The following is a 14,682-nucleotide window of genomic DNA, read 5'->3' on the forward strand; positions in this document are numbered from 1 at the left end:
GTCCCTACACTGGAATCCAACTGCATTGTTTGATTAAAGGCCGAACAACAACATTGGAAGACAAGTGTTTCCCAACACAACACAGAATTAACCGTAGTTGGGAATGGCAACATAGTAACCTGTATGCTGGGTTCCTGGTATAAGTCAATGATCATGACTACACCACCTCTGGGCCAAAAAATCCTCAAGAACCCAAGCCAATGAAAGTCAGTCCAAGTGCACTAAATAGGGATTTTCCATTTTTCCACACAAGGAAGGCAGAGATCTATTACAATCTGTTATTGCATGTTACAAGACAGAGTTGATCTACACAGAGGCACCAACAATGAAACAGAGCTGTAATGAAAACATTACCTAAGATCTCTGTCTTCCTCCCCGTGTGCATCGAGATAAACAGAACCCCAAAGGCAGAAACGATGGCCTCGTATGATGATGATTACAGATGCATTAATCAAAAGGAATATTCCTGTTCCAGCTCCACAGTTTTGAGAATGCTGTAATGTTATGGGTGTAGAAAGGCAAGAGTGCAAAGATTCTGTTAATATCTGTCAACTTTGTAACAGAAGCAATTTAAAAAATAATACTTTGTTTTCCTTCAAATAACATTCAAAAGACCTTATTGAGTAAGAGACAGTTTGCCAAAGGATAGCCTGCCCCAAAATTCTCCATCCAAACTAGAATTCAGTGTCTTGTGCTGCCATAACACCACCTGCATATAAAAACATTTCCCTACTCAGCAAGGGAGAATATTTGTTACCATGTAAAAAAATGAATTACAAAAAATAAACAAAAATATTATGTGCAATATTTTTAATTTGTTGTTGTATAGCAAACTGTTTAGGATTACCAAGTATTTTCCATAGATAGCAAAAACAGGAGAAAGTATTTAGAAAACATAGTATTACCTCTTTTACAACAGTCTATAGTGTTAAACATTTGCTTTCTCTATCCATGCTCACAGATCTAGTCTGTGGATCTACAAATCTAATAAAAAATTTTTAAGTAATTCTTGTTTTGTTGAATATGTCATTCATCTCTGACATTTTATGCCCCATTTGTAAATATCTCTCTAACAAACTACTCTCACAGTTTTGTGAAGTCCATATAGTTCCAGTCTTCCCCTAACAGTTCAATGGAAGTAAAGAGAAAACCTATCAAAGCAAAACTTTATCATAGTATGAAAAACAGCAATAGATGTCATCCAACTCAGACTCCCAAAAGAACTTATGTATATACTGACTAGAAAACTTAGCTACTGAAAAAGTCAAAGACCTTAAATCAGCACCTATGTAGTTACAGTCTGTAGATCTCTAGTAGGTGGTCAGGTATCAGAAAATACTCAAATCAACCACAGACTGATTTTCTATGTACTTGGAAAGCAAGGAAACAAACCAGAGGAAAATTAAAATAATATACAAACAACCCAAATGTAAACAAATTTCAACTGGCTGTGAATCAAAACTACGTGTCAACATTACACACAGTGGCTTTGTAAGACTTCACAAAAAGGGGAAAGAGGTTGCTATGCAAGTCAATTGACCTCCAGAATCCAGTCTAGGTCTATCCCTCAGAAATAGGCACTAAACTGTATCACTGGGGGTTAGACTAGATGACCCTTCAAGAGTTCCATCCAACCCAAACTATTCTATGATTATATAAACTCATTTTGAAAAGGAAACCATCAAAACTAAGCAACAGAGTTAACAAAAATCAGTGAGCGTGAGAATCAATTACATTATTTGAATTAACTCTCTCTTACCAGTACACATTCACAGTAGCTCTGTTGTTTACAGCACAGTCCTTTCAAGCATACAAAAGTACCACAAACTAAGCAAACAGCAGGATCTTTAGGAACCTTGGTACAAACGGAACATGTTTTTCTGTGATAATACTGAAAAATGGTATTGTAATTCTCAGGCAACTGAAGGAGGCGGGGCAAGTCCCACTTAGGTTCCTGGATGAGCAAAGCCTACAAATAAGGTAAGAATATATATCAGTTCAGTCAATTTTTAAAGCATTTTTCTTAAAAAAAAAAATAAAAAAAAATAAGAGAATACCACATAAAAGAAACATGCAGTTTAAAAATATCCCATTTCTTTTGCATTTCACAAATTTAGAAGTCAAATGTCACCTTGTAATAGTCACCTGCTCCTGGCTGATTACCCTTCCAACTGCAGTCACATTTCATCCTTTGTAACAGGTACAAAATGGGCACCAGCCTTTTCCCAGGGATGTTTTCTACATGTGACATATTTTAAGTACAAAAACCTTCACAGTTAAAACAAGAGGATTAAGAGTCACCTACAAGAAAGACTCTCACTCCCTGCACTAAGTTTGTTTGGCAGTTTCAAGGTGTTACTCCCAAACTCTGGCACTGACTATGAAAGCTGTCTCCTAGCTAAAATTTAGACTCAAATTTTCAAAAACAGAACTGAAGGTAATCTCTGTAAATGGTATTTGATGACATCTGCCTGTTTTTCAAAACTGTATTGGACACCCACCATTAAGAAGTTACTAGAACTCACAATTTTTGACAAGACAGGCACTACCTGTCTTAAATACTGCTTTGAAAAGCCTAACTCTTCTTGCTTGCTCTTAAAAACATTGTCCAATTTTATGTTGTTTGGGAGGGTTTAAACAGAAATATGTTTTCTTTCAATGTAGTAATTTTTTTCTGTGTTTATAACTGATGAGCATAGTGGTCAGATGGGATCTTTTTTGCAAGGTCCAAAAATTTTTTTAAGAGTGCATAACCTTGAAACCTAAATTGCAAAAAAGTAAAAAAGAGAATGAAATACTGCATTTGTACTTGGTTGCTTTCCAATCATGGGAAAAATGCTATCAATTTCACTGCAATCTATAATATCTAACAGATTAGCAGGAACTGTATTTTGAGATTAATCTGGGTATTCAAATTTTCACAGGAACAATCATGTTGCAGAGAGAGGAATGCATCTGGCTTTCCCCCAACATCTCAGATTTAGGAGAAGGGGACTTGAATTGTTGAGATGCAGCTTTGTCATCAAAACAATGCACTCATGTTGAAACATTTCACAACTGATTATTTCAGTTGCACTAACTCAAGTCTTGGTATTATTTCTTTAACCTTTAGAGAAAATGTACCATCTTTCATCAGCAACTACTAGACAGATTTTAACATTTTCGTTTTTTTCAGTTTTGCAACTGAAGATGCAATGTTTTACAGTAATTTAAAACAGGCAAGGAAAAGTTCTGATACCTCTTTTCTTAAAGTTTCTATAATCTGCCCTTTATTGGCTACAGGTGCAGAAGACAGGGACACACTTACAGAATCACAGAATCACAGAATCACAGAATTTCAAGACTGGAAGAGACCTATAAGATCATCTAGTCCAGCCGATGTTCTAACTGTTCAGCTAGATCATGGCAGCAAGTGCCACATCCAGTCTTTTTTTAAATTCTTCAAGGGATGATGCCTCTACCACCTCACTGGGTAAATGATTCCAGTTTCTGACCACTCTTTCTGTGAAGTATTTCCTTCTTACTTCTAACTTACATCTAGCTTGACGCAACTTGAGACTGTGTCCTCTTGTTCTATCCGTTGTCGCCCGGAGAAAGAGGCCGACCCCCAGCTCACCACAGCCACCCTTCAGGAAGTTGTAGAGAGTGATGAGGTCACCCCTTAGTCTCCTTTTCTCCAGGCTGAACAACCCCAGCTCCCTCAGTCGCTCTTCATATGGCTTGTGTTCCAAGCCCCTTATTAGTTTCGTTGCTCTCCTCTGGACACGCTCAAGTAACTCAACGTCCCTCTTAAAGTGAGGGACCCAGAACTGGATACAGTACTCCAAGTGAGGCCTCACCAGTGCCGAGTACAGGGGAAGAATGACCTCTCTGTTCCTGCTGGCCATACCATTTCTGATACTGGCCAGGATGGCATTGGCCCTCTTGGCTACCTGGGCACATTGCTGGCTCATATTCAATCGACTGTCAACCAGCACCCCCAGGTCCCTTTCCACCTGGGCACTATCCAGCCACTCCATCCCCAGCTTGTATCGGTACAGGGGATTGTTATGGCCGAAGTGCAATACTCGGCACTTGGACTTATTGAAGTTCATCCCATTTGATTCTGTCCATTTGTCCAGCCGTTCCAAGTCTCTCTGGAGAGCCCTACACCCCTCTAGTTGATCTACACTCATACCCAATTTGGTATCATCAGCGAAACTACTAATAAAAGACTCTAAGCCCTCATCCATATCGTCAATAAAAATATTGAACAAAACTGGTCCCAACACAGAACCCTGAGGGACACCACTTGTGACTGGTCGCCAGCTGGATGTGACACCATTCACCAGCACTCTTTGGGCCCGGCCATCCAGCCAGTTTTGAACCCAGCAAAGGGTATTCCTATCCAGACCACGGCCAGCTAGCTTGTGTAGGAGTATGCTATGGGAAACAGTGTCGAAGGCCTTTCTGAAATCCAGAAAAACAACATCTACAGCCTTCCCTGCATCCACTAGCCGGGTTACCTGATCATAAAAAGTGATCAGGTTAGTTAGACCTGACTTAGTATCATCTAAGGGTAGTGTTTCTGTATTCTGTCTCCAGCAATCATAAAAACCACACAGATCATCTTATTCCTGTTTTTAGCCAATTCAACCCACATGCACTTACCAATATTTCCCATTACAACTTCTCTCTCATTTACAAGTTACACACTCTGATCCTTAGCCAAAGCAAAGTGTATGTGGCTAATGCATCAAGCAATAAGCAGATGCTTCCATATCATGACTATTTTGGAAAAAATAACTTTGCTACATACCTTTACTTGATCTGGATGTCTATCTGCAAATGAAGCCAGTTCTGAGCACCACTGTGATATCATGTCAAATGCTGGCACTGGCCAATCAAGGCAAGAGGCACTGGTGAACTGATGAGCTGACTGAAAAGATGGTAACAGACCCAGGCAGCTTGCAAGAACGGTGAATTCTTCATCTTCCTTTTTGGGCATGAAATCAGAGAGGTTTAGATTAATACCTAGACTCTTAATTTTTAAATAGTTTATTTAAAATATAGCTATTTCAATAAAAAAGTATTCTAGTACTAAGATGCAAATAGCCATGCTTAGTGACACAAAAAGGTTCAATTTCACCAGATCACTTCAAACTGGATTCTTGAAGCAAAAAAATTGTCATTAAAAAACCCAAAACCAACCAACCAACTTAAAACCTCAACCCAACCAAATGCCACAAACTAAACACAACTCCCCCACAAAAACCACAAATCCAAAAAATAGAAACACAACAAAAAAGCCCCAAACTCTACAATAATTTTCTTTCTGTTTAGCACCCCAAACTAGCTAACAGCTGTTTTAAAAAGGAGATGATGTGGGGGAAAGGAAAAGAGGGAGATAACCTGCAGTAAACTCTACTTATATTAGTCATGGAACTTAAACATAATTGTCTGCTGATGCAATGTCTCTGAGAATGAAGTATTAACAGGCATTAAGAAAATCAGTACTGAATTCCATTGTGTGTAGAATTACACCATCTCTGCAAATGCTGGGCAAGTTTTAAAAGTATCTTGGTATTTTATGAGACAATCACCTATGACCTAATTAAATACACATGACTTTGCTGAAGTTTAAGAATATAATACCATTGTTTTAAAAACTGCAGTGCTACAATATATGATTTTTTAAAAATCTTAGGACAGAAAATGTATACCATGAAAAAGACACCCTCAAGTTTAGTTTTTCATCTCTAGCTTTTCTATGGAAACGTTTGAGTGTGCCCCTTTCATTCTGTACCTGACAACTAGGCAAATCCCCTCCAAAGAGATGGTGTTGAAGAAGGCTTGTGATCCTGAGGAAAGGCAGGCAGAACTGCTGCAGATAGCACTCGACAGAGTCCGGGGTTACCTAGACAGGAGGAAGCTATTGCTGAATTCTGGCCAGGTAAATGATCCCCTAAGTATGGAAAGGCCAATATGAAGCAAGTATTTTTTAAAGCATATTATGTAAATGACTGTGTCAAACATACATTCCAAAGGCCAGCATTTCACTAATAATCTGAAATACCTCTGTAGGTTTTCTTCCCCCTCAACAAATGGGTTTTCTATTTAAATATTCACTTATTCAAGTTTCTGAAAGGTCTTTTGTACTTATGATTAAAACCCATATATATATATATATATATATATATATATATATATGATTAAAATCTGTAATTATAAGAAGTATTTGTCAATAACTTTCTCAATGTGGCACTGACCACATCTGATATTATTAAAAGAAGCAGAGGCATTTGCAAAGGCAAACTGTCCTTAAGGGTTATGCTTTGATCTAGAAAATAAAGAGCTGTATTGCAAGTCTTTAGCAAGATCAGAGAAAAATCATTATAACAACGAGGCAAAAAAACTCCAAGGGGACATGCTGGCTAAATTTTCCAGAAATTTGCCAGTACCACTGGTAATTCTTCAGTCTCTTCTTCTTCATATATCTTCCCCTTAGACAGTTCACTAATCACATGACCCAGCAATACGTCCCAAGATTTTTCTCCACTGGATGTATTCTGCAAATGAGAAGAAATCCAAAAAGAACTGGTTATAAAAAGGAGAAAATGTTTCTGTAATAGCAACAGCAATGAAGAATATTTCCTTTTGATCAATGTGAATTTTGACCTACAAAGATACACAATGCTTAAAAAAAAATTAAAAACAAATATATAATTTTACAGAAAGGGACTGCATTTAGCTCAAGAGTGAAATGTGAATTGCTACTTTGATTACATATGTTCTAAACTGAGTGCTTTATGAAAGCTGTTGAATAAGGTTTGCATTTCACATTTTCTCTGTGAGAACATAAATGTTTACTGTAAAACCAGAAAGAATCACTTCACAGATACATCTTGTTCCAATAGAATTTTAATTCTAATACAAGATTTTTTTTTAAAGTAGTTTTTGAAAACATACCAACCAGAATGAATGACAAACACTTGCTATGTATTTTAAGTTAAAATGAATCTATCAGAAAGTACAAAGTTGCATTTGGAATGAACAATGTCTACTACAGATGGAAAATATATTTAGTGTAAAGAATAAATAGCCACTTAGCTTTGTGCCATAGCAATTATATTTAAAAGCAACACAGAAAGCTTTAAGAAATAGAAGGCAGTATTCTCTTGAGTATTTTTCCAAGTCAGAATGAATTCTACCCTGGAAAAAGATGACTGGATATGAATTCTGAGTTCCATTAGTATATTCTCAACAAAACAAACAAGGGAGTGGAACATTACTGTGATTCTTTAAAGAAACCAAATACTTCAGTACATAGTGATGTATGTAATTCATCAGTTGGTTTATTTAGTGCATTTTGACATCAACTTTCACTCTCCATTTTAGATGGGGTCTTCACCTTTCATACTGGGACCACACACTTACTGTTTATGCTTATAGTCAAAGAACCAGAAGGCAGCACCCACTTAATCCAGTAGCTAAAGCCAACCATAGGAATAACCTATGTTATTCCTGGAAGTTTACTCCACAGGCATTTACCATGTGCTTCCTATGACACTGTAACATGCCTTGCAAAGATAATGAGGGTGAATTTGGTTTCAAAAGTACAATATCCATCTCTCAGCCGTGCTGAGAAATTAAACTCTTCATGTTGTTTCAGCATTTAACATAAATATAAAGCAAAGTTTTCAGCCCATGCTTAATGTCTGGAATACCAAACTGTAATAGATTCACTTGGCATTATCCATAGACAAAAGTTTAGTGGGGTGTCATCTGTGTAGTCATGCCAGGATTAAAATGTCAATCTTACCAGCAGAGAAGAAAAAGCAACCTGAACCATATGTTTTCAACCACCAGGGCTTAAAGAAACTTTAAGGAAAGAACTCAGGTTTCTAAATTAAAAACCAGCTTCCCTTGTGATGCATGAGGATGAGGGATGGCTGAAGAAGAGAAAGGCAGCCAAAGGGCTGGGAGAGAGGAACAGGGAGCTGTGTGATTATCACTGGTGTGATCACACAATCCTGAGTGCTGTAAACTGCAAAATTATGTATCACTTGAGAATCACTTAAGTAAACAATGAAAAAAGAAACCCCATCATTAGCAAAAACCTCAAGCAAATGTCATTGTATTTCTAAGACAATGATATTATATTGAAAGAAGGGCTGCATAGGGACCTAACAAAATGAAGTACTGTCCAGTGATCCAAATGTAAAAAAAATTTCTCATAGTAGCAAGCCAGCAGATAATTTGTCCTTAAGACCTTGGAATTCAGACTGGCCACTATGACAAATTTAAGTTACATGTGAAAAGGCAGGTCATGCTTCTCAGTCTTTACTTCATTTTACATCTAAGGCCCAGCTGTTGATAAAGGGGTAATACCCATTTCTTCTCCTGGTCCCAATATTTGTATCCTTTCCTTTGGTCTGACATTGGCATTCTTCTGACCTTCTGGGAAAAGCAATCTGTGGAGCAAAATGTTAACTGAAGGATTAAATGAATGCTGGTGCTACTGCAGAGAACTTTGTCTTGGGTGGCAGCCGGCATTCAATCAGCTGAACTGAAATAGAAAGATGCACTGTCACTTTACTTGTAAATACTACCAAAAGTCAAGGAAACAATGGTGGCAAATTTCCTTCTCTGTCTCTTCATCACATGAGCACTCTTGACCACATAGTGAGAGAAATTTGTATAGCTAGCCACAAATAGCACAAGCAAGCTGCAAAAGTCAAGAGGGTTTTTCCTCCAACAAGGCTGCCTGCTTTTCCTGTAGAGAAATGCATCAGATCAATGCCCATGGTTTATATAGGAAAACTTCAATTTCACAGGAAGGAAAGCTGCATTTACTGATTACAATCACTGCAACAATGCAGAGACTGAAACTATAGAGACACCAATTGTGAAACTTTTAAGTCTCATCGTGTACAAAAACCTGCAGAAATTACAAAGCAAATTACTGGATTTTGAAACAGAAGCAAATTATTACATGCAATCCAGAAGTATCTATTACATTCATACTAGAAATACTTAAGCAGAATTTCATAAATGTTTTAATAAACTAACCAACCTTTTTGAGAGCTCCTGACTCTTTCCATGCCATCCTATCTTCAGCACTGCATTTAACAGAAAGTGCTGCCAAGGCTTGAGTATACAATAAAGTGAACAGCACTTTTATAATGCAGGTGAAGTGTTCTGTAAAACAAAGAAAGTAATTTTTAAACATTTGATCTTTTTAGCAAATATAATGATTACAGAGTCTCCAGTTATGGAAATTATAATTCTGAAATGAAAAGCAAGTGCTACACAAAGAACAGCCCTTCAAAACATACAAAACAACATATATTTACTGGCTTTCAGAAATGACTTGGCAGCCATAGTGAACAGAACAAGCACAGGGCAAGTAATTTTCCACTGCTCCTTATTTTCATCTTAATCCTGGTTAGCAGTGACTTCATCCTAGTGGCCTGGTGATAATACAAGATTATATTTTGTCCAAAGGTTACATAAGTTAAGCCACTGATTACTGTAGATGTAAGCAAATGCATAGGCTACCATTCTTCTGCCTCCCATCAGGGGTGACACTCATACAAATATTGGAAGAATTAAATTTAAAAAAAAATTACCACAAGAACATCTAGCATATCACTTGCTAACCCTTCCCTTCCAGATATGGATCCCACCATAAAACACTTGCTGCAAAACACTCTTGAGTACCTATTTACTGGACCTCACATGCATACAGAAGGAAGGGAGAAGGCAGACTGGCATTTACTGGATCTTCAAAGATCTTTATGATTATTTTTTTAATATTTAAAGGACTATTATTTCCTACACCTCGGCTGCAGGAGAAAGGTTTTGAAATTTTTTGGGGGAGGCTAGCAACAGAAGCAAAATAAGACTTCCTAAAATGGAAACAGGAAAAAAAAGATCACTGACTGAAATGAAGATACTGAAGGAGTCCTTTTTTATCTTTTTACTTTAGGCTCCATTTCCAGTCCCAAATTATCTAGTTTGTTTTTAAATCTAGGCAGATCAAAGAAGTTTCTATCATCACTTGCACCACTCCTTAAGCATAAACATAACTAATATATATCTAAAAAGTGTAGACAAAAATGAGGGGTTTAAGAAGTTGTCTCAGGCTTTGAAGTCAAGCAAAACAATTTACATAAGCACCTCACAAAAACTGGGTTAAATTCATTCTTTCTTCCCAAAGGATTTAAATGAGTTTTGTATGTGAAAATGAGGAGGCCAGGAAAATGAAACACCTTGCTTCTCCTTTCCTGGATCTAATATCAAACCCCACTACTAGATTATACAATATACACAGCTAAGACTTGAGAACATAATTAAATTTGCGAAATAACAATTGTTTGTCTATGTAACAAGTGTTTACAAATCAATGCAGACATGGATTTTGAACCTTTTTGATGTCTCTGAGTATAAGCTTATGTAAGTATCAACTATAAGCACAATTTAAGCATCTTAACATAATTTCTTATTATGTAATTTAAAATTCACCTTTCTGTATTATATTCCTATGGAGCTTGTGTTAAACATGACAATGAATGGTCCTTTACTTTATCCCCCCCTTCTAGAGCAGGCAGCATTACAATGATCCTTCCTCTTCACATCTCCCCAAGAGGAGGATTTACCAGATCCACTAGATCTTGAGGCCATATTTTTTATCTCTGCTGAAACCTCCATCTTCTTAGCAATTCTACCCCTGAGGAATAACAGCAGGCAAGCTTGCAGGACATTTTCTGGGACTGAAATCTATGAGATGAAACCACACACATTCAGGGAAGTGTAAAAATTGCCTCTTTGGCCCGAGTTAAGAGTTTGTAATCACAGCTAGAACTGAACTCAGGTACTGAGCTCTAGCCCCTCAACAGGAGATACAAGCAATACAAACCAATGTCACACTGAAAGCATGAAGGAAACCCCCTGCATGCAGAGCAGCAGAGGCACACTGCTGTCAACAGGCTCCAGCCTGCCACAGGCTGCTCCATCTTGTAGCTCTGCACAGCTGATTGCAGTGCTCAATACTGGGTGTCTTTGCAGATTTCAAAAAATCTGATTTTTGCTAAATAGAATTACTCTTTGTCCCCACTCTCCCCCGCTTAATACGAATTGTTCAATTCACCAGAAATGTGTCTATTCCACATTATGTTTCAATGAAATTAATTCTCTTGTATTTACTTACATGTATGTGACTCATAAATTACTATGAATTACATTTTTGGAGAATCCTGAATTGGACAAAAACTGCACATTCCCACATCTAGGTCACCCTTAAGAAGTCCTGAATTCTGCCCAAACGTCATCTTTTTTTTTCCCCCCTTAGGAAAATATCTCAGGAGCAGCTCAGAGGCCACCTGTTGTATAATGAGCACCAAGACTTTTTTATAGTCATAGAAACAGCCCACGGGAAACATACTGAAACATCAGTCACTGCATCAATTATCACTTCATTAGTATATTACCTCTTTTAATGCCATATATTTGGCAGCTGTAGGTACCTGTAATGCTGAAGCTGTTGCATTCTTGTCTACTGCAAAGAGCAGATTTATTTGACTTCCTGCAGTGTGCTTGTGGGGGCTGTGTGCTGTTTTCCTGCTGCCCTCTGAGGCAGGCTGTGCTTTTGCTACATCATCTTTTCAATTTAATAATTCTAAAGCTTGCAATTATGTGAAGTAAGCCACTGAGCAAAGTTCTGCACTGAGATGCATTTAGGACTCCTGCCCCTAATCTGATAGTCTGACAGTCTGAAAGTATTATCACTACAGCTAGGCCAATCTAATCAAAACAGGCTAATCCAGAACTTTTGTACTTATTTTTGAATCATACTGAGAAATGCAGTTATGTTCCTATTTTTAAAACTTTTTGGAACCAAATAATTTCAAAGCATCTCATTCCATTATATGCATCAACCAACACCCTTAAAAACTAAGTTTAAATAGGAAACACTTCTAGAACTCTAATTTTAACATTAGTGCAAGAAATGCGCAGATAAATAAGCATATTACCAACAATATAAATCTTTTATTTTCCATATCAAATTAAATGGTATACCCTATGACACAAGGAATTCACAAAGAGAACCAGATGCAAAATTGAGGACATAGGGCCTTCTTTACTAAATTTAGAAGGAGATCTTTGTATAAATAACGTTTGAAAAATATTCTTCTTGATCAAAAGCATGAATGCTTCTTTGAAAACACAACTTCAGAACAAAGGGAGACAGCACTGAACTTCAGATAATCCATGAAAGGTATATTAAAGTTCCAAGATACAGATAAATATTTCAGCTTCCACACTGAAACTGGATAGTAATCAAGCTGATTACATCTATACTATATATTTAGTCAACATCCTTATCCAATGATTTTTGTGTTAGTGTTTGCAGCGTGCTGCTCCTTACACCCAGTGCAATGCAGAAACTGAAATCACCAGAAGTTACACTCTGTACTCCTAGAAATCTGTACACAGGGTCCCAAGTCAGGTGGTGAGAAAATAAAACTTTTTGCAATTGATGGTAACAAGAAACAATATCCAACTTCAATTGAATGACTCCAGCATCCAAAAACTGTGCTGCAGAAAGAACTGGTGGGGGAGAGGGGGGTATTGAATTCAATTTACAAAGACAGATTTAGGTTTTGATAACCACCAAGCCACTCTCTCTATTTCTGTACACACACCATCATTTGCTATTTCTGTAAGAAAGGAGCTGGAAGCAAAATCTTTGTTTTGTATGGAGTCCCAGGTCACAACACCATGAACACTTCATCCTCTGTACAACAACTGCCACAGAACTGAACCAAAAAACTCCTATGTGGATTATTATGCATTTAGCCCTGTACAATTTCAAAAATTTCAAATAAAATTCTAAGTATGTGAAGCCTTTAAAAGTTCTGCCCATGTCCTAGTGTGAAACTCAAAAGAATAAAGAGGTTTCACAATGTTTATTTTGCCTGCTACACTACACAGAGGGACACATATCAGTCTCATTCCCGTCTCTGCAAATTGGTTAATGCTTGTAAATGCTCTGACCTCCACCACTGAGTTTTTTCTGTAGCAGTCTCCTTTCTTTCTGATAGGTTCAGATCAATTTTCGCTTCTGAATGAAGAGGCTGAACTGTAATGACATTTTTATTGCTTTAATCTATGTCAGATTGAAAAAGATACCAACACCCATCCAACAGTTAATAGGGAAGCTAATGCAATTCCCAGTCTGAATTTAAAATTAACAGTTAATAGGGAAGTTAATGCAATTGCCATCTGAAGGGCAAGAGATGAGATTTTGAGTCCTCCTTAAAGAGTGCTCTCTACTTTTAAAAAACACATTGTGTAAACAAAAAGGCTTTTGAGTACACATTTGAAAAACAATGTCATATTTGATTAAGGACACAATGCAACTTACTCAAGTCTATTGTTAAAGGAATTTACTGGAAATATCTGTCAACACACTCAGGCATCAGCCTCCTGTGTGTATCCCAGTGCACAGCCAAGTCCACGGCTCCTGCATGGCAAGGGCAAGGCAGCACAGACAATTCAGGAAGCAGTAGGGTCAAACAGAGATTTTGTTCACCCCTATTGCTGACCTTGTGCTTACCATGGGACATTTCACAAGCCACTTTACCTTAGTTATACCTCAGTCCTCTACAAAGAATTAATGATACTGAATTTGACTTTGTGACCTACAAACCCATTGTAAAAGTACTAAACAAATTTGTTATGGCTCATTTTTGTGAACACCGCTCCACACCTCCAAACAAAGAATTATGAAAGACTTTCTTTTCATTCTGCTTAACCATTTTGATGAAACAAAAATTAGGAAGATAAAAGGCAATTTATTTCCAATGTAATGGTTCACAGATTTGAAAGAGACACATTTATTTTCTATCTGCCACTTGCCATTTCTGTCTCAACTGCAACCTACAGTAAACCTAAAAGCAAAGACAGCACATGCTGCTGATGTGAGGCACTTCACAGAACCCTCCACAGAATGCCTTGCTATAATTGAATGTTGTCTTCTCTAGGATAAAATATACTTTCTTAAATGGTGGTATTCAATGCTTGGATATTGACTACAAAGACACCACTGGTTTGTACTTTATCTTCAACACTTCCTTCCCTGAATTTCAGATGTTAGTCTCATTAAACTTTTACTTGCTGTTTTTATACTAGTTTGATTGAGTCCTTCCAATACAGTTAATTTAAGTTAAATTGTTGTTAAAAAGAAGGACATTTTTGACAATAGTCTTCCTCTGCAAAACATTTTATTCTTTTAGTATTTTCATATTCTAATAATCTTTTGGATATACTTAATCCATAAGCATGCACTTAACAATTGGATACGATGATACTAAAGGTCTTTTCCTACCTAAATGATTCTATGATTTTAAGTGTAGTGAATTGAAAAAAGAAACCCACAATGTTAATGGATACATACAGAGTCACTTTAGTTGAATTTAAACATTCAATCCCAAGGACTGAACACCTCTTATGGGGAAACAGTTTCTACTAAGGTATAAGCATCAAGAGCAGAACAATTCCTAAATTTACCTATTCAAAAACTACCACAACTCAGCAGATATCAAAACTGCCACACACATCCCATGGGAGATATGAAACAGTGAAGTGATATTTGCTTTGTTTGTCCTCATTTTCAAATAAAGGTACAATTACAAATAA

General features: G+C 37.1%; 1 protein-coding gene across 3 annotated transcripts in view; it reads right to left on the reverse strand.

Moving 5' to 3' along the window:
- The window catches only part of UBR3 (ubiquitin protein ligase E3 component n-recognin 3), a 99,489-nt gene that overhangs the window by 2,715 nt on the left and 82,092 nt on the right, over positions 1-14,682 (reverse strand). For all 3 annotated transcript variants that reach the window (XM_059475579.1, XM_059475581.1, XM_059475580.1), the window contains 6 exons: positions 9,056-9,180; positions 6,441-6,548; positions 5,786-5,896; positions 4,799-4,975; positions 1,760-1,969; positions 355-494 (listed from right to left, as the gene is read on the reverse strand). In XM_059475579.1, coding sequence (XP_059331562.1) covers positions 355-494; positions 1,760-1,969; positions 4,799-4,975; positions 5,786-5,896; positions 6,441-6,548; positions 9,056-9,180 — 871 coding nt within the window. The remainder of the gene's footprint in view (positions 1-354; positions 495-1,759; positions 1,970-4,798; positions 4,976-5,785; positions 5,897-6,440; positions 6,549-9,055; positions 9,181-14,682) is intronic.

Source organism: Ammospiza nelsoni, chromosome 7, assembly GCF_027579445.1.
Source record: "Ammospiza nelsoni isolate bAmmNel1 chromosome 7, bAmmNel1.pri, whole genome shotgun sequence".
NCBI lineage: Eukaryota > Metazoa > Chordata > Aves > Passeriformes > Passerellidae > Ammospiza > Ammospiza nelsoni.